Source organism: Microcebus murinus, chromosome 11 (assembly GCF_040939455.1).
Source record: "Microcebus murinus isolate Inina chromosome 11, M.murinus_Inina_mat1.0, whole genome shotgun sequence".
Classification (NCBI taxonomy): Eukaryota; Metazoa; Chordata; class Mammalia; order Primates; family Cheirogaleidae; genus Microcebus; species Microcebus murinus.
Genome location: NC_134114.1, coordinates 33590138 through 33610619, shown reverse-complemented (window position 1 = coordinate 33610619; position 20482 = coordinate 33590138). Strand labels below are relative to the sequence as shown.

Here is a 20482-nt window from a genome sequence, read left to right as displayed (position 1 = left end):
CCTCAACTGAAATATGCCCACAGTGCCCTTGATTTGGATAAAGAAGGTGGATATGGATATAAATAAAATGCAAGCCATAATTCCTTAGCTTCTTAAGTACCTTAGCTTGGGTATAGAGGGTCATTTCTAAAGGTATTAACAGAGTGTTGAGATCATTATGGTACCTCCCCTTTGTTAACTTCAGGGTAAGATCCATACAATTTTAAGTTATAGAAAATTGTAAATAATTGAGCGAAACTGAGAAATTTGGTGTTTGGAAACAAGGAAGATATCTCCCTTTTTAGTTATGTAAAACCTTTGTGGTTTTGCTATAAGATCTGCTTTCTTATCAATGTGTGTGTAGGTATTACGAATTTATAGGTCAAATTTACAAACTTGATAAGCCCACATTTTTCCTGCCATTCTATTTTGCCCATGGGACCCCTGGCTATCACTATGAAAGAAGGGTTATGGCACTATATTCTTTATTATTGGTTCATCACAAATATTGTTAGTGGGTTGTCTGCCTTTTGACAGTCATTCTAAGCACTCTAACCATGGCATATTCAAAGCACAACAGCTTTATAAGAGGGCCTCCATGGGTGGCTGTGATGATCAATTAAAATATAGCATGTGCTTTCAAACATAGAATCTGTTTTGTGGTCATCAGTTTTACTCTTCTATTGTTGACAGTATGTATTAAGTGCACAACTTATGTACAAATGACAACTACAAACAAAACTCCAACTGGAGTTCTCTAGCTGGTCTGAGTCCAATGGAATCAAGTGTCACCATAGGAATAAAAGATTATATTTTTCCTTTGCAGAAAGAATTTAACAATGACTGTAAGCTGAAGGAGAGGATAGAGGAAAATGGATATAATACCTATGCATCCTTTAACTGGCAGCACAACGGGAGGCAAATGTATGTGGCATTGAATGGAAAAGGAGCTCCAAGGAGAGGACAGAAAACACGAAGGAAAAACACCTCAGCTCACTTTCTTCCAATGGTGGTACACTCATAGAAGAAGGAAATGCTTGTGGATGCAGTAGAACCAAAGGCTCTTTTGCCAGGAATAGTTGCTATTCTTTATGAAGACAGTAGCTCAAAAAGCAAAGACACATTGCAGCTGTCTGCTTGCTTAAAAAAAAAAGCAAGCATTTGAAGGCTTTTGTACTCACTGCTGACATATGATGTTCTTTTAAATAGTTCTGTGTCATGCCTTATAATCAAGATATAGGCAAATCAAATGGGATGGAGGTTTTTCCCAAATGAACAACGTTGTGGCTGGGGTTTTTGTCAAGATTTTGTTTTTGTTTTTGAACTTCTGAGATAGAACATAAAGGACATGGAACAATCTGTTGAATGATCTTCGGGAAAGTTATTTATGGAATACAGACTCATATCAAAGACTTTCATTGCTCATTCAAGCCTAATGATTCAATGAGCAGTAACACACGCAAGCATTTACTGGAAAGCACTTGGGTCATATATGCACAACCAAAGGAGTTTTGGGTGTGGCATTATGAAAGAATTGGATAGGATTAAAAAATATAAACATGTTAGTGTGAAACTGTTCTAACAATATGAATAGTATGGTATGCTTGTGCATTCTGCCTTCATCCCTTTCTATTTCTTTCTAAGTTATTTATTTAATAGGATGTTAAATATCTTTTGGGGTTTTAAAGAGTATCCTCAGCAGCTGCCCTCTGATCTCTGATTTATCTTTTCCTTTTCTTCAGCACACCACATCCATGTCCATGACAATGTTTTTAAAACTTGGCAAATGCTTCAAAAGTCGGAGATGAGATTAGGGAAACAATATGAATGTCCCGTGTGCTGTCAGTTGACCTAATTTGCACTTCTGCAGTAAGACCCATCCACAATAGATAATGGCAGTGCTGTGCCATGGTTTGAGTGAGAGATGTCTGCCATCACTTAAAAACATATATTACTCCTGAGGCTTCCTTTCCTAAGCAATAGACCAGAAGGCCAAATTCTCCTCTTTCAATACATCAATTTGTCTCTAAGAATACACAAAAAGAAGAAAATTAATTGTTAAATACAACTTAATATCCTAGCCTCATTATGTACGAATGATTTCTTGCCATATATCACAATGGTAAATGATGAAGAGGCCATCTGCCTATATAAGAACCCTTTTAAGTCCCACATAATGCATGTTCCCTAAAGGAACCATCAAGGAATTTGGTATGAAGTGCAACTCTCCCAGGGGCTTAAACTGAGCAAATATATCCTGGTATATGTGTAACCATGTACTAAGACCTGTTCAAGTTGTATGATCTACTCTTTACAAAACCAAATAAAACTTATTTTCTGTAAATTTAAAGAGCTTTAGAAGGTTCCATATTGTAACCATAATGAAATTTATTTTGTTAGAGCAGGTATAGAAAACAGTACATAAGAGTTTACCAGTCATCATCACATTGTATTCCACTAAATAAATACATAAGCCTTATTTGCAGTGTCTGTAGTGATTTTTAAAAAGGTAGGCACATATTATTTGTTCTAAATACTTTAAGTGGTAACTATAAGAGTATATTGATGCTGCAGTTTTATCCTCATACTTCTTGTTTTGAAAAAAGTCTGTTTATTTTTATTGTTTGGATGCAGTATTTTGGTATAAGGAAAAGACTCACTAAATGTGTCTTTTAACAAAGTTTAACCTCTAGAAAGGCTGGTGTTTTTGATTCTCTTATAACTTATTTGTGTCAATGCTTAACCAGCACTTCCAGTTAATCTGTTATTTAAAAATTAGCTTTATTAAGTAATTTTCCCATAAAGTCATCCCATCAAAGGTCTTATTTTTCTCATTCTTCAAAAAAGTTGGTATTTCAAAAGAAATGGTTTTGAGGCACCGTGTTTTGGCTTATGGCTTAAGTTGCATTTCATGGTACTTTGCTTCCAACTTGCTTTTCAACTTGCTTCCTTGCTTTTCATGGGGTTCTAAAAACGTTTAATTTTTGTGGGTGGAATCTGGATGTTAAAATTTAATTGGTAACTGAGTCTGAGAGCTGTAATGTAATGCATTCCTATCAGAACTAGATATCTTTTTTCTTTTATTTTAAAATAATAATTGCACCTGACACATGAACACAGACCACCCACAACCAAAATTAAATGTTTGGTGAGATAAATATAGTATTGTATGACCACAGTAACAGCAAATAGGGCACAAACTGGATTCTTGTTTCACATAGCCATTTAGATTACCAAAGAGACTATGTGTAAACAGTCATCATTATGGTACTCAAGACTCTAAAATAGCTTCTAGCAAAATGTATCAAAGCTTGCAGAGGCCAAAAATAGAAAACATCTCCCTCCCTACCCCCTACATGCTCCCTCTCACACCCTCAAAGAGATAGACAGGAACCATTTAGTGAGGAGTAATGACATTCTCCTGCATTTTAAAATGGCATCTTTGCTTGATATTGAAATAGAATTCTGGCACCCTTTGCAACTACTGAAGGAAAAGCAGTTCCAGCCCTGAATGTTGTAGATTAAAAACAAAAAATTTGAGATTTTGGGATCTCTGCTTCTGTGGAAACTATGGGCTCTGGCCCACACAGCTAAGGTGCATCAGCCACAAATTTGTGTCCATATCAATGTTGGTTCTAAGAAGACTCCTCATTAAGATATGGAATCACTCCCTCCTCCTACCTCCCAAAAGGCTTAACAGTGTATAGTATGTTACATTTAAATAAAAACAATAAAAATCCTGGGAAAATAAAATAAAAATATTGTCCTTGTTTGTTTTATTAGCCTAAAACTCTACCTAGTAATAAAGAGAGCAGCTCAAGTGTTGTGTGTATGGCAGGATGTGGTTAAATGCCCCCCAGCGCCAAACAACAACAACAGAAAAAAAATTACTCGAACATTTGTAAGGTTTCTTTAATGTTTCACATGTGTGATTCAGCTATCCTTACTCTAATAACAACCAAATGCTTTTGATTTTTCCTAAGTATTCAGGTCCACCTAGTTTACACAGTGGATAGAGAAGAATGAATTGAAAACAAGGATGGCTTGTGAAACAATGAAAGGTTTTTGGAGGAAAGCCAGGAGGCTGCAAAATCTGATTTCAAGGGGATGGAGTAGGCCAATGAATTTGATTTGAAAAGTAGAGAGAAAAAAATAAATAATAATGCAAGTTGCTTCCAGGGCCCAAGCAATTTTATGAACACAATTTAAAAGGATCAGCATTAATACTGCACAGTTCTAATAATTTAGATGTTTTTCAGGGTTCATGATTATTCAGTGAAGTCAAATTTACCTTTTCCATATCAGTGAATGAGTTAGCTGGTCCAAACTTTCTCTAAATAAAGATATATGTAGGAAGTTTGAATATTTAAGAGAAGATGTCTAGTACATTAGAAATAGCATATATACGTGCAAACAAATACCATGTTGATTAAGAGTTCTTATTGTCTATTTCATTAGACAAGACTTTTGAAACTTAAACTAAAAAAAAAGAGTCATACATGGAAGTATGCTGGGGAAAAATGGGAACTTTGAGTTCTGTGGAAACTGGGAAATGAGGCAACACAGACCTGCTTTCTTTCAGACATTCATTTTCTCTTGTCTTTGATTGGCTTTATTATTTGGTTGGCTGCTGCTTGCTTCGAATTTACTTCTTTACAACTCCAAAGTCCAAAGCTTCTTTTTCTCAAGATCCAAAAATGGCAACATCCTAGGTATTACTCTCATTGGCCAGGTTTGACATACCATTGGACATACCAACCTCTAGACCAAGCAATCAGTATGACAAGGGATTTAGATATTGTGATTGGCCAATCTTCAGTCACGTGACCACAGAGAAGCAACATGCAGATTTTGGCAGCCCACACCCTTGGAGGTAGTGAAGAATGGTACACCAAGGACAAAACAGAACTGGGCAAATGCAAAAACAAAATGATTTTTAGATATGTCTATTTAAATGAGACTAATGACAAACATACTTATTCCTGTATTTTTTTCACCAATTCAAATTATTCTTCACCTATTTGTCTAAATCAGAGAGACTTCCAGATCTTTCTTGTTCATACATTCTTTTTTTTTTTTTTTTTTTTTTTTTTGAGACAGAGTCTCCCTTTGTTGTCCAGGCTAGAGTGAGTGCTGTGGCGTCAGCCTAGCTCACAGCAACCTCAAACTCCTGGGCTCGAGCGATCCTTCTGCCTCAGCCTCCCGAGTAGCTGGGACTACAGGCATGCGCCACCATGCCCGGCTAATTTTTATATATATATATCAATTGGCCAATTAATTTCTTTCTATTTATAGTAGAGACGGGGTCTCGCTCTTGCTCAGGCTGGTTTTGAACTCCTGACCTTGAGCAATCCGCCCGCCTCGGCCTCCCAAGAGCTAGGATTACAGGCGTGAGCCACAGCGCCCGGCCCATACATTCTTTAAAATGGAAAGGTTATACTTTTTTTTTGTTTTGTTTTAAGCCAAAAGTAGGGCCCTGAACGTAGCCAGCCTCACTGTGGTTCTGAAAACTTTATAGAATGATAATTGGGATGAATGCTACTTTTCACTGAATAAACAAGCTGATGCTAAATATCAACCTATATCCAACATGATTTTATAAGTATTTCTCTAAGTTTATCCCAAGTATGTACTAGCATATTCAAGTATATCAACATATACAAAAAAAATCTGAAATCCCGATGTCATCCATTTTTTAAAATAATTATAAAATTAAAAAAAGGAAAAAGAAAAAAACCTGCTTTATGTCTTTTACTATCTTGTATACACACATGTGACAAAAGTAAACTTTACAACTTGTATTTCTCTTTCCTTCTGCAGATTAAGAAAAAAAAAAACACAAAATGCCCTTGCAAGTGGATAATCTAATGAAAACATCTTTATAAACACTGTGTATTCGTTAAAATGGAATAATCATAATTAAACGAATGAGATCAAAGGAATAGTCTCATTTCTAAATGGCTAACAGTGAACATTTCCATGAGCCTAGTCCGTGATAGCAACTAAGGGCAACAATTCCACACTCAGAGACAAGCCATATGCCAACCATACATGCATGTGGCATGTATTATCTTACATGTTTTTATTATCCTCCACAAAAGAGCCCATGTTCATTTTTTAATATAGGCAATTGCATCCTCTAGAGATGAGCACAGCGAATGAAGAATCAAAACATCCCATGTTCCTCATTACAACTGTAAATTAAACATATGCCTTGCTACAACTTAAGCAGTGACCCCAGCTGTAAAATAACCAACTATAGTGTGGTCTTAACCCTCCTAAAGTTTGGTTTTAATTACCTTATACACATCTTAAATGCCCTAATCATCTTACAATTTTCTAAATTATTTAGTTATCATTTCTGTGGTTCATTTAAGCTGCTGACAATGGAAATATTCTCAGAGAGGTCTTTCAAGGAGAAGTAAATTAAAACCAGTGTTTCATGAGGTATTATAAATAAAAAAGACTGATTTTTATATTTATCAGAAGCATTAGGGTTATAGGTCACATCGATTCAATTTAATATTAAAAATATTTTAACATCAGGTGTTTAAACACCAGATTTCTGGATAGTCATTTTTTTCAGTGACATGATCAATATGATCAGACATCAATGATTTTTAAGCCAATATCTATAAACATGTTATTAAAATAATCTGTTTTAGAGAGCTTTCCAACTGAGAAAAACAAAAGAGAAACATTGGAAGATGGCATTGCATGTAAGTAAAGGTATAGACAGTATCCTATTTGCTTTCCTGATGTATTGAATGCTGGGAATGAAATGCATTTTACAATTTGAGCTTACTCTTATGCAGCAAATAAATGAAACAATAGGATTTTTAAGTAAGTTTCAGCAATTGTTTCTCCTCATCTTATAAGTTCTGCACCCCATCCTCCAACATCTCCTAAGAAGTAGTCACATCAGCATATTTCAACAGCAACAGTTAATCTTTTTCTTTCTTCTCATTTTAATGCCAGGTGATATTAAATAGCTTTCTAATAGACTATTAGAAAATAGTCTAATTTTCTTATTAGACTCACAAGTAAAAGATAGTCTTTATTTGGACCAATCATCTACTTTAGCTGCTTCAAATGAGTAAAGACTGTAGAAAGGTTAGAGATTGTTAGAGGCAATTAATATTGAGAACCTGGAATTATTGTTCCATTCTCCTTTCTCAATTTTTAAAAATTTCTGTTTCTCTCCATACATATAAATATTTCCTAGTGACAGAATTAATGATCCCTAATCATTTAAATTATTCTATCCTACCTAGTATTAGAAAAAGAATAAACATAGGGGCTGTTGTGGGTTGAAGTCCTAACCCCCAGTACCTCAGAAAGGTTGTGTTTAGAAACAGGATCATTACAGATGTAATTAGTAAAGATACAGTCAGACTACAGTAGGGTGGACCCTTAATCTAATATGACTGGTGCAGTTATGAAAAGGGGAAATTTAGATGCAGAAATGTACAAAGGGAGAACAGACTTAGTCTATTCAGGATGCAATAACAAAACACCAAAAACTGGGTGGCTTTTAGAAACAACAGAAATTTATTTCTCATAGTTCTGGAGGCTGGAAGTCTGAGACCAGGTTGCCAGATGGTTGGGTTCTGGCAAGGGCCTGCCTCCTGGTTCATAGATGGTGCCTTCTCTCTGTGTCCTCACCTGGCAGAGGCTCCCTAGGACCTCTTTTATAATGGCATTAATTCCACTTCAGAGGACTCTGCCCCCATGATCTAATCACCTCCCAAAGGCTCACTCACCTCTTACTACTATCACATTGGGAATTTGGTTTCAACTTCCCAACTCGTAGTAGTTGGACTCGTAGTTCCCAACTCATAGTTGGGAAGTTGTCTGACCCATCTGGAATTATAAGTTTTTCAGTCAATACACTAGAATTGTTTGGTACCAACCTTAATATTGGCAAAGCGACCTTAAATTTCCATGGCATGTCACTGCAAAGCTTCATGTACAGTTTTGCTCAGTAACTCTTTACTCAACCAACCCATAGATTTTTGTATTATCCTCATAATTGTGTGATGCTTTACCCTCAAAATTTATTTGTAGTTAGTCCAATGGTCTTAAACGTGATAGATTCAAATAACTACATTTGACTTCTGTCTCAATGTGCATGTTAGATAAGTTTGATGTAGGCCAGAAAATTTAGTGTGGAATAGACATTCTATTGATAGTTTGTTTTTTAAAAATCTTGAGCTTCTCTGTTTACTATAGAAACAAGAAAAAACATAATCAAACTAATACTTAATATTCATGGCAGCCTCCATTAATTCCTGATAATTTATAGCAATTTCTATGGAATAACACATCTCTTAATAATGACTTTTTTACACAAAAATATTTGAAATTACACTATCAAGGACATATGACTATAAAATAATTGAAATGGTTAATATTTCAAAATTTATACTTCCAGATGGACATTGCCAACTTCAGATTACAACCTTAAAGGACTTTATTTACATTAATAATCTTCATCTTAGAAACATGCTCTCTTAACTACCTCTTACCTCCTGTCAAGGCGTGTTTTGATCCCAGTGACTTTGCATTCAATTCATCACAGTTTATACCAGAGATGGGTCCCTGGACTCACACTCACAATGATTTACAATCCTAGCTTCTGGGTTTTGGAGGTTTCTTTGGGGGGGGGGTTGTTTTGTTTTGTTTTTTAGTCTTCTTTTTCCCAATAGAATAGCACAATCAATTTTGAATCCAAATGCATTAGTTTCTTTCCTATGTTCCTACTGTGTGCAATCACAAGATAGATAAATAATAAGGGTCCCCTTCTCCAAACACTTTAGTAAATCTGTCCAGAACCAACAATATATAAAAGGAATGCTTGTGTTATGTACCCAGAAACTATAAGAATTTTTTGAAAATATAGTCACCTTTGCTAAACCTACTCCCCTAATTAGTTTATTTCTTAAAAATGTTACTGAACCATTAATACCTACATAGATTTAAGCACTATAATTTGTTAATCACCACCCAGTGTTTCACAGACTTTTTAATCAATCATTCTCTTTGATAAACACAAAAATCTAAAACCCTCCTTTAACATTATAGAAAAGTAACAATAAATTTAATATCTTGACTGAAAAGTTAAACAATCGGGCAACTACTACTTTGTTTTCAAAATATACTTGACCCATAAGAGATACTATATTTGGTGATTTTTCTCTGTTTAGCACATTGTTTAAAGCAAGAGTTCCTCAACCTTTATTGACATTTTACAATGGAGTGTCCTGTGCATTGTAAAATACTTAGCAGCATCACTGGTCTCTACTAATTATAGGCTAGTTATGCTCCACCAGTTGTGACAGCCAAAAATGTCATTAGTTTGGAGAAAATAAACTTTTTAATAATATTTTCTCCAAGTACATATGTATCATTTCCTTTATTCAAGATTTGTTATATGGTCTGCACATTTCTCATTAAGTTTATTGCTAAGTATTTTGTAATCTTCGTAATTTTGATTTCTGTTTTGGCTGTGGTCTTATTTCATTATATATTTAGACTGACTATGAGTTTGTATAATTTTCACTTCACACAGAAAGACATATTGTAGAGTGGGTACTTAGGGCAAAATCTCTCTTTCTCTTATTTACTGGTGAAGCCTATAATAGCCAAATTATACAGTGCTTTGCATTTCATCTCCTGTCTTCTCCATCTGAACTTCCAACTTCTTTTGTTCTACTAGTAGTTGAACAAGCAAGGAACTAACTGACCTTCAACAAAATAGAAATAAAATTATGCTGAAATAACTCAATGCTATATTAACCTGTGGTTACAGGAGCATTCAGCATTCAAATACCACAGATGGATTCTAAGACACAACATATTCCTGTTACCAGAAAACTTGTTCAAAATTTCAGTGCTATATCAAATGCAGCCGATTAGTGGAAATGTTGATCTCAATTATTCTACTTTAATATCTTAATTTTGTAAATGAGAAAACTAAAGTTCATTTTGTGTCCAAGACCTCACTGCTAGATAATGAAGCAGGTGTCCTGATTCTAAAATCACTCTTGTGTCCATTATATGGGCACTCAAAAACAAAAACAAACAAAAACCCCAAATCAGTTGTATCCCTTACAGTCCAATGTTCAATTTTTCACAAATGTATTTCTAAGGATAATGAAGGTGTTTCATTTTAATGGCATAACTCTCTTTGTAGATACTTTTACAAAGGAGGAATAGCATGTACTTTTGAATCACAGAAACATATTTATTAATTTCAGCTCTGCCAATTTCTAGTAATAAATTAACAAAATTACCTCATTTGAGGTAAAAATGAATGGGCAAAAAAATTGGGTAATCTTTCCTAACCCTTGGGATAGTTATAAGGGTTGAATGTTATCATATTTGTTAACTATTTTGTATAATGCCTGGCCAGCAATAAGTGCTCAGTACATGTTGGTTTTCTCTTCTCTTTCTGGTCAATTGTGAATATTTATAAAAAATTTCCTCATGTGCTAAAATGACTGAGTTACCCTCAAACTCTCCACATTCACTCAAGAGATTATTTCATTACACAGATTTCAAGTATAATTTCTATGGTATTTCTTTCTTCTCCAGAAAACCTTTCTCTGACTATTGACTAGAGCATCACTTCATATTAAAATCATACTTCTCTCAGCAAAGTGGATTACTAGGCACTGGGCCAGCTCATGAGAAGGTGCTTTGTTTCTGAACCACAATTTTTCCTCATGGGAAGATGGGCTTTCTGAGGCATCGGAATGTAAGAAAGAAGCAAAGATACTATAAAAAAGTAGGTAAGCATGACCATGGCTTTCTTACCTTAGATAAGGAAGTGACATTGTCTGTGAGAAGCTTGGTTTAAGGGCCAACAGGAATTGATGTTTTGTAATGTTCCCTTGAGAGGAAGGACATATACACTACTAGCTTGAGGGCATCTAGAAAAGATAGAGATATATATATATATATATATATATATATATATATATATATATATCTTAGTAAAACAATGGTTTAGCAATAATTTAGCTTTTTCCCTCAACTCTTACAAAGCATCACTTTTATAGAAAGTGAAAGTGGTAACTGTCCAAACCACAAGGAATAGGGGCACAAGAAAATGAACACATCTATCTATGCTCTGTGTGGTCACCTATCTTCTGGTAACTTCTTAATCCTTGCATAAATAAATTAGGAAATGAAAACTAATATGCCTATTTACAATCTTTGCTTGCAAGAAAACAATTCAGATTTTAGAATCCGTGGCAGTAAATGGAGTGCAGCATTGCCCAGATCCTAGGCACCAGGCATTTATTCCCCATCTGCTGAAGACAAATTGCATGTCTCCACTGGATCGCCACATTCAGTGAAGGCTCAATGTGAAGTATGCAAACTTTGTGGGATATCCTCAACTGAGGATAATTCTACAGAGTAATTCCATTACTGGGAACCTCAAACATCATAGGATCAACTGAAAAATTTGTTGTGTCTTTGTCTACTATCAAATGTTTCCTGTTCTCCGCCCTGCTTTCTTCACCCTATGACAGATGTTCCCAAGAGCATTCTCCAATTAACTTCCTACAAGGAAATCTCCATCACAGAATCTGTTTCTTCTTCCAAATGATGATTTTAACTTAAATAGCGTGTGAATTTAATAAATCCACTGGAGAAACCTGAAGTTGCCCAACAGTACCAGTAGCAAACTGATCAGGAAAGCAGCAATATTTAGGACTAGCTTGGAGAGAGTCAACAGTAAAAATGGATTCACCAATCTCATTCCAGGATATAAACTAGAGAGGCATGTGGCATTAAGCTATGTACCAAGTTCAGGCCAAGGAAAAATAGCAATTCTCTCAGTTCTTTCCTTTTTTATTTTTATGGAAAAACAAGCAGAGAAAACTTATAATAGATACAGTTATGTTGCAGAAAACTTAAAGATTAGAGAAGTATACTCACACATTCTGAAAGGAATATTCCTAAATATTTCCTTACAGAAAAATAAATAAAAGATGTGTAGGCACACTAATTCCTCTGTCAGAGAGTTCATTTTAACTTACCTTGAGTCAAAAAGCAAAGGGTAATATTCTCAAAACTAAAAAAAGTTCCAGAATAGCCTCTCCAAACAGTTTCTGGAACCTGTCTATGTATTTGCATTTTTGTAAAGAAAATTATTGATAACAATTTGCTATTTTTTTTTCCAACAGCTATGTTGAAATCCATTACTGGGAACCTCAAACATCATTATCCAGGACAATTCCCTATTATTACGTTGGAAATGGAACTTAATTTTAGGTTTCCAATTCCCAATCCCAAGTGGAAACTAAATGTCACAGAACAAAATGTCACGCAATGAGATCGGATACTAAAATATGTGACAGCAACCAGATGTTCTTCTAACAATTACCACACAAGCCAAAGCCAGTCAAAGCAGTGAGATAGAGCACTTCTCACAAGCCAAAAGGCCCTCCACATTGTCACTTAGCATGTTTGCTAGTTCATGTTCTGATGAGCACACCCTGGATGCCTCTGAAGAAATATAGAATAAAATGCAAACTATAATTATTTCTATGAAAGACATTTTTAAAGTTAGGTTGTAATAGTTCTGAAATAGAAGAATCATATTATCAATAATACAATCCAACTTCTAATTAACATACACAGTAGAGAGATATAGGTCCTTTTTTTATTCTATTAAAACCTCATCACCATCATTCCTGTCCCCAATATACTCACAGTAACTACTTATGAGGGATTTTCAGCTTGAACATGAAGAAGCAAAATTAAAACTGACCAAAGAACTAGAACACCACTCTCCTGCTGTACCTTGGATGCTATTTATGACACAGATCCCTGAGTCTTAGTCCTTGGATTGATTCCTCAACATCAACATCAAGTTGCCAATCTAAGACAGCAAATGATTTTTTTTTCAGGACTTATAGCCCTTTTGCTTCTTGATATCCAGTTTTAACACCATGGTAAACTTGTGGCCAGTAGTGGAACCAAAGATGAAAACCAAAAACACTCTTCAAGCCTAATGACAGGACCCAAACCTTCATGGGGCAAGGGCAAGTATTAGTTTAATAGGATAGAGAAAATATTTCAATAGCCAAAAGCCAGAAATAATTATATGAATTAAAAAACTTTTTGGAATAAAAATAAATTTAGTTTAAAATAAGTGTTCAAGGTCATCATATGGTGTAAATAATGTTTTAATCTAAGAAAATTTAAAATAATATACCTTTAATTCAACTTACATGTGTAATAGTTCTTTTCTGAGGACTCTAAAATCTCACATGAACTAGTAAATTTTTATATTAATATGTCTGAGTAGGATGGGATAAAATTTTAGAAGTGCTTTAAGTTCTAAAATGTATCCTCAGATTTTTTTCTAAGATCACAGGCTTCATTATGTTTAAGACATCACTTGGTGGCTAAAATACAACATACTATAGTTAGGAATTTTTTTAAAAAAAATCCTGAATGTGCTAAGAAATTTTAAAATATAAAAGTACCTACTGTACCTCTTTTTCCACTTTCATAGAATTAGTCTTTGAGGAACCATGCATTGCCTTTAGAACTCTAGGTATACAGAACACAGGAGACAGGTGACCTAGTCAATTTGGGGAGAAAAGGCCAAGATATGCCTTTCTATAATTTTGTGCAAATTCTTATTTTGCCCATTTGTTTTAATTGATGCGATACATTCCATTTTATGAAAATACCATCAGTTATTTATCCTCCTTTAACCTGATGCATATATAGGTCATTTTGAAATTTTTATAAACACTGACACAGTAAATGTCTTGCACAAGTTCCTTTGTGTACAAAGTCAAAAGGTCTCTCCAATATGTAATTAAAAATGGACTTCAGCATTTGAGCCATCTTTCAAATTTTCCACATGTTGTCAAGTTGCTCTCCAAAGTGTCTCCAAAAGAGAAAATTTAAATGATAAATTTTAACATAGTATAAGATCATACTATCAGCAAACAGATAATTTTATTTCTCTTTTCCAATTTAGATGCTGTTTATTTCTTCCTCTTGCCAATTGCTCTGGCTAGGACTTCTAGTGCTATGTTAAACAAGGGTAGTGAAAGTTGGCATCCTTGTCTTGTTCCAGGTCTTAGGAGGACAACTTTCAACTTTTCCCCATTCAATATGATGTTGGCTGTAGGTTAGTCTTATATGACTTTTATTATTTTGAGGTATATGCCCTTCATGCTTAGTTTGTTGAGGGTTTTTTATCATGAAAGAATACTGAATTTAATTAAATGCTTTTTTTGCATCTATTGAGATGATCATATGGATTATTCCTGGATTTGATAAATGAATTCAGTAAAGTCTCAGGATACAAAATCAATGTATAAAAATCTGTAGCATTTCTATACACCAATAACAACAAAACTGAGAACCAAATCAAGAATCCAATCCTACTTACAATAGCTACAAAAATAAAATACCTAGGAATATACTTAATCAAGGAGGTTAAAGATCTCTACAAGAAAAACTACAAACACTTATGAAATAAATCATAGATGATACAAATGAATGGAAAAACATCCCATGCTTGTGGATCAGAAGAATTAATATTGTTAAAATGCCTATTCTTCCCAAAGCAATCTACAGATTCAGTGTAATTACTATCAAAATACCAACACTATTTTTCACAGAATTAGAAAAAAAATACTAAAATTCATATGGAATTTAAAAAGAGCCTGAATAGCCAAAGGAATCCTAAGCAAAAAGAACAAATCTGAAGCATCACATTACCTGACTTCAAATTATATTGCAATGCTACCATAACTAAAACAGCATGGTATTGGTATAAAAATAGACACATAGATCAATAGAGCAGAATAGAGAACCCAGAAATAAAACCACATATCTACAATCAACTGATCATTGACAAAGTAGGCAAAAACATACACTGGGGAAAGGATACTCTCCTCAATAAATTGTGCTGGGAAAGTTGGTAGCCATATGCAAAAAATGAAACTTGACCCATATCTCTCACTGTATACAAGAATAAACTCAAGATGGATTAAAGACCTAAAACTATAAAAATTATATAAGAGAATGTAGGTAAACCTCTTCTGGATATTGGCCTAGGCAAAGAATTTATGGCTAAGATCTCAAAGGCAAATGCAACAAAAACAAAAATAAACAAAGGCAACTTAAATTAGAAACCTTTTGCCAAGCATGAGAGCTCATGCCTATAAAGCACTCTGGGAGGCCAACGCAAGAGGATAGCTTCAGGTCAGGAGTTCAAGACCAGCCTAAGCAAAATAGTAAAACTTCATCTATATAAAAAAATAAAACAATTAGCTGAGCATGGTGGTATTGGCTATAGTCCCAGTTACTCCAGTAGCTGAGGCTGGAGGATGGCTTGAACCCAGGAGTTGATGCTGCAGTGAGCCATGATCATGCCTCTGCACTCTAGCCCAGGCAACAGAGTGAGACCTTGTCTCTAAATAAATAAATAAGAAAAAAAATCTGCACAGCAAAAGAAATAATCAACAGAGTAAATAAACAATCTATAGAATGTAATAAAATATTCACAAAATATACATCCTATGAAGGACTAATACCCAGAATCTACAGGGAACTCAAACAAAGCTACGACAAAACCCCCAAATAAACACTATGAAAAGTGTTTAAAGGCCATGAAAACAAGTTTTTCAAAAGAAGACATATAAATGGCCAAGAAACATATGAAAAAATGCTTAACATCACTAATTATCAGATAAATCTAAATTAAAATCATGATGAGATACCATCTTACCCCAGTCGGAATGTCCTTTATTAAAAAATCAAAAAACAATAGATGTTGGTGAGGATACAGAGAAAAAGACACACTTATACACTTCAAATTTTTATTAAAGATTTCAAATCTTCATTAAAAATCTTTAAGGATGAATTATAATCCTTATTTTACCATAAGTAAACTGACCTTTAATTCAGCTAATAAATGACTGAGCCATGATTTGAATGCTGGTATGGCTAACTGCAATGCACAATGTCCATTTTCTCTCCATCACAGTGAGATTGTTGAGATTAGTGCTTGATAGGCCTGTGAAGTAAATTATGAAAAAATATGTTGTGTTATTTTATCTTAAAGGCGGGAGTAATAATTTAAGAAGGCAAGGAATGATAATGATTTTCTTCATTGCACAGTATATTCTTATATTATTGGAAGGATTGGAAGATAGCACATTTTCTCAAACATAGACACTACATTTGATTTTAGGGTGACCTGAATAACAGATAACATGTAAAATATTTTCTATAGGTGTTTAATTTTTATTTTTCTGAGTGATTGAAAACTATTGTGTGTGTGTGTGTGTGTGTGTGTGTGTGTGTGTACACCATCATGTATATTTATTCTTGAATCTGTAATTCTACCTAGGTGGCAACAAATCTGTTGCACATTTCATGCTCAATTAAAAAGAAATCTTACAAGATTTCCATGTATTATGGAAAGATCACCATCTGTCCCCTATTTAATTAGCTCCATCCTTGTTATGTTAAATGTGTTCTGGCTCCCTTTAAGATAATTTTCTAAATATATATGAAGAAGAACCTTTTTAAAAATGAATTGTTGACAAGAAACATGAGGAATTTAAACAAAGAAATAAACTCAAGAAAAGCTTAACAAAGACATATATTTCATCTGAAAAATTTGATTTAATAAAATATTATAATAAAAATTCTCCTTCACCTTTCATGACTAATTTATACCAAAATGCAAATGAACTTGAAACCAATCATTCTGAAAGGTTCGGAAGTTTGGTTAAGTTTTCCTTCCTGTTGCTTCACTTTGGAACACCTTTAGGCTTTTGGCATCTAACTGGAGCCAGGAGGGGAAATGCCAAAATACTAAAGAGAAGGCTCGTTCTTGGGATAATTTAGATCTGATTTGAGGAAGCAAAATGTTACTATAAATTTTATGTTGAAAAAAACCCCTCTGCTTTTGAAATATCCAGTGACTGGAACGGATATAAAAATTTCAGATAGTAAAACAAAATTTAGATAATCATGCAAAAGTATAGAATTATTAGAGGTTTCATGGGAGTGTGGGATACCATATTAAGCTCTAGGTCCTGAGGCTTGGGTTCTCTCCTTTGCTTTGCCATTAATTCTGTGATTGTTTTCAAATGTTTCCCCTAAATTTTCCTACCTTAAAAATATATAGTAGCAAGCTCTCACCATGCCCAATCACTAGGGATATGTAAGCATTTGAAGAACATTGAAATTCCTTTTTCATTCATTTATTTATTCACCTAACAAATATTTGCTTGCCAACTTCAAGGCAGGAGCAAATATAAGTTCTGGGGATATAGCAATGAATAAAAAGTTTCTGCCCTTATTAACCATAAATTCCAGGAATAAATAAACAAATAAATATGCAATGTGTTACATTATACTAAATGATATGCAGAAAAATGAATCCATGTATGAAAATATTTTTATAGAATGTTTAGGAAAGGCCTTTCTGAAAAGTGCCATTTAAGCAGAGACTTGTTGAGTGAGTGTGCCATACAGACATCCTGGAAAGAGTCCCATAAAGTAGTACCAGAATGTACAAAAGTCCTGAGGTACCCTCATGTGTTTGAATTTGACAAGCAGTGAGGATAGTGTGACTGGAGAGGAGTGAACATGGAGGAGAATGAAAAAGACATGTTCAGAATATTAGCAAGAAAGAAACAATTCCTGAGTCTACATGCTGATGTGTGAAAGAAACAGTAACCAGCACATTCACTGAAACAGTTGCTGTTCTACTTTGATATAGGAGTACAACTAGAAGGGCTCTGCTACCTAAGTTTACAGTTGCAGAATCCACCCTTCACCCAATTTGCCAAGGTAATTGGGAGGAATGGAATTTAAAAGGAGAAAACAAGAGAAGAAGATGAATGGAAAAAAATTAATCCTCCCATAAGTAAGCTATGCGTTATGAACAATTTGATCATATCTCAAAATGACGCTTCCTATTCCTCTTCTCCTTTCTCTTCCTTTTCCTTGCGTTGCATTGCCTTCTCTTCCTTTCCTTTCTTTTTTCTTGCCTTCCCTTCCCTCCCGGACTCTTGCCTTTCTTAACTTCCCCTCACTTCTTCTCCCAAAGGGTTGCATGCTATATGATTTCATTTATATAACATTCTTGAAATGACAAAATTATAAAAATGAAGAACAGATTAGTGGTCACAGGTGTTGAGAGGGAGGGTGTAGCTCTGTGGTGATGAAAAAGTTCTATCTTTATTAATTCTAATACCCTATTTATAATATTGTGCTGTAGTTTTTCAAGATGTTTCATTGGATGAAATTAGGTAAAGAGTACTGAGGATCTTTCTGCATTATTCCTTCAAACATTGTGAGTAAAACTTATGTGAATCTACAAATATCTGAGATAAAAGTTTAATTTAAAATACTGAGCATCAGCCAGGTGTAGTGCCATGTGTCTGTAGTCCTAGCTACTCAGGAGACTGAGGCAGAAGAATCACATGAGCGCAACTCATGAGTCCAGTCTGGGCATCACAGAGTGACCCTATTTCTAAAATAAATAAATAAAATTCTAAAAAATAATAAAATACTGATCATTGTAATACTAAAAGACACCTTGAGGCAACTGAACTCCCTCATTCACAACACATTTCCCCTATTATCTTTCTGCTAAGGCTGCCTTGGTACCAAATATATTCTAGCACATTTATCCCTGGTATAGTAAAGCATCATTACCAATGATTAAAATTCATTAGTACTTTCCTAAGCAAGCAAGCTGTGATAAATGAGTTTTATATGTTGAGGCTGATGAGTGTAGCAAGTTGAGAGCAGAAAAACTACCCCGATGAACAAACATCCTTTTAGAGAAACAAGATAAGTTCATCTAGAAACTCATATAGAATAGAAAAGGATTAGAAAGCAATTGAAACATTTCAGCAAAGAAGAAAAAAATTAAGTTGACTGTCCTCCTTTCTTCCTCTTTCAAAACAGAGTGTGAATTTTTCCATTTCACCAACTTTTCTCCAATACTCGATATTATCAGGATTTTTAATTTTTAGTTTTTGTAATCTAATAGGTATTAAGTGGTCTCTTATTGTTGTTTTATTTTCTAGGAATTTGCAGGACTTCTTGGTATATTATGCATACTAATCTTACTCAATAAAATGAGTTGCAAATATCATTTCCCTTTCTGAACTTTATATGAGTTTCTATATTATAAGGTTTTGTCTTTCTTAAAGTTTTTTTAACCTCTGAAACTATTTGGCATATTAAACTTTTAGTCATTAAAACTACGTATATGGCAGTAGAGATAGACAAAAGTTTTAGTAGAAGAGACTAAAGTGTCAAAAAATAGACCCACATATATGTTGGAGTCTGGTTTATGAATAAAATGACTATATATTCTAGCTTGCCAGAGATAGCTCCTGCTTATGCCTGTTTCTGGAGCATAATTATTAATAATGCCCCTGTTCAATTTCAAAAGCTTATTTGTTTGGATGAAACAAAATATACTGTCATCCTATACATAACAGGGGTGAACTTAGGAACAAATGAGTACCACTGGCTATCCATATCAAAAATAATAAAATTTTATTCATATCCTATACAATAACAAAAATAAATTCCACATGAATTAAAAATCTAAATGTGAAGAGAAATCTTCAAACTTTCAGAAATAATTACAAAAGAAAAGCTTCACAACATTAAGATGGGGAAGAATTTCTTTAAAATGATGTGAAAACACAAACCATATTAACTTTTTAAGCAAATGTGAATATTTTATTAGAACATTTTTCTTTCTCCATTGGTTCATATTAAATGGCTTTACATATACAGTTATAACAGGCAAATTCAAGCATGCTTTTAAAAAGATTCATTATTAGCTGTTTTCTTTCAGTGAATGGAAGTGTTTGACAAAAAACAACTCTCTAAGGGAAGCTTTAGAATTTTTTTTATATGTATAGATTTAGGGGGCCTATGTGAAGATTTGTTACATGTATTAATATATATTGCATAGTGGTGAAGGCTGGGCTTTTTGTGTACTCTCAATTAGTATACATAGTACTCATTAGGTAATTTCTCATCCCACACCTCCCTCCCACCCTTATGAGTCTCCATTGCCTATTAGTGCATGTTGTATGCTCAGGTGTAGTCATTATGTAGCTCCCACTAATAAATGAGGACATGCAGTATTTGAATTTCTGTTTCTGAGTTATTTCACTTAAGATAATGGCTCATATCACAGTTCCTATTCTATGGAAAATGCTCAATAAATGCAAAACCATTTGTACTCTTAGAAGGTTGTGCTAGTTTACATTCCCACCAACAGTGTATAAGCATTCCCTTTTCCATTGCATCTGCACCAACATCTATTGTTTTTTGACTTGTTAATAATGGCAATTCTGACGGGTAAGGCGATATCTCACTGTGTTTTTAATTTGCATTTCTGTGATGATTAGTGATATTGAACATATTTTCATATGTTTCTTGGCCATTTGTCTATATTCTTTTGAAAAAA

General features: G+C 34.1%; 1 protein-coding gene across 1 annotated transcript in view; it reads left to right on the top strand.

Moving 5' to 3' along the window:
• FGF10 (fibroblast growth factor 10) overlaps positions 1-3711 on the top strand; it is a 78148-nt gene extending 74437 nt beyond the window's left edge. Inside the window, exon 3 of the mRNA XM_012740421.2 lies at positions 806-3711. Coding sequence (XP_012595875.1) covers positions 806-1003 — 198 coding nt within the window. The 3' untranslated portion in view covers positions 1004-3711. The remainder of the gene's footprint in view (positions 1-805) is intronic.
• Positions 3712-20482: the final 16771 nt, after the last annotated feature.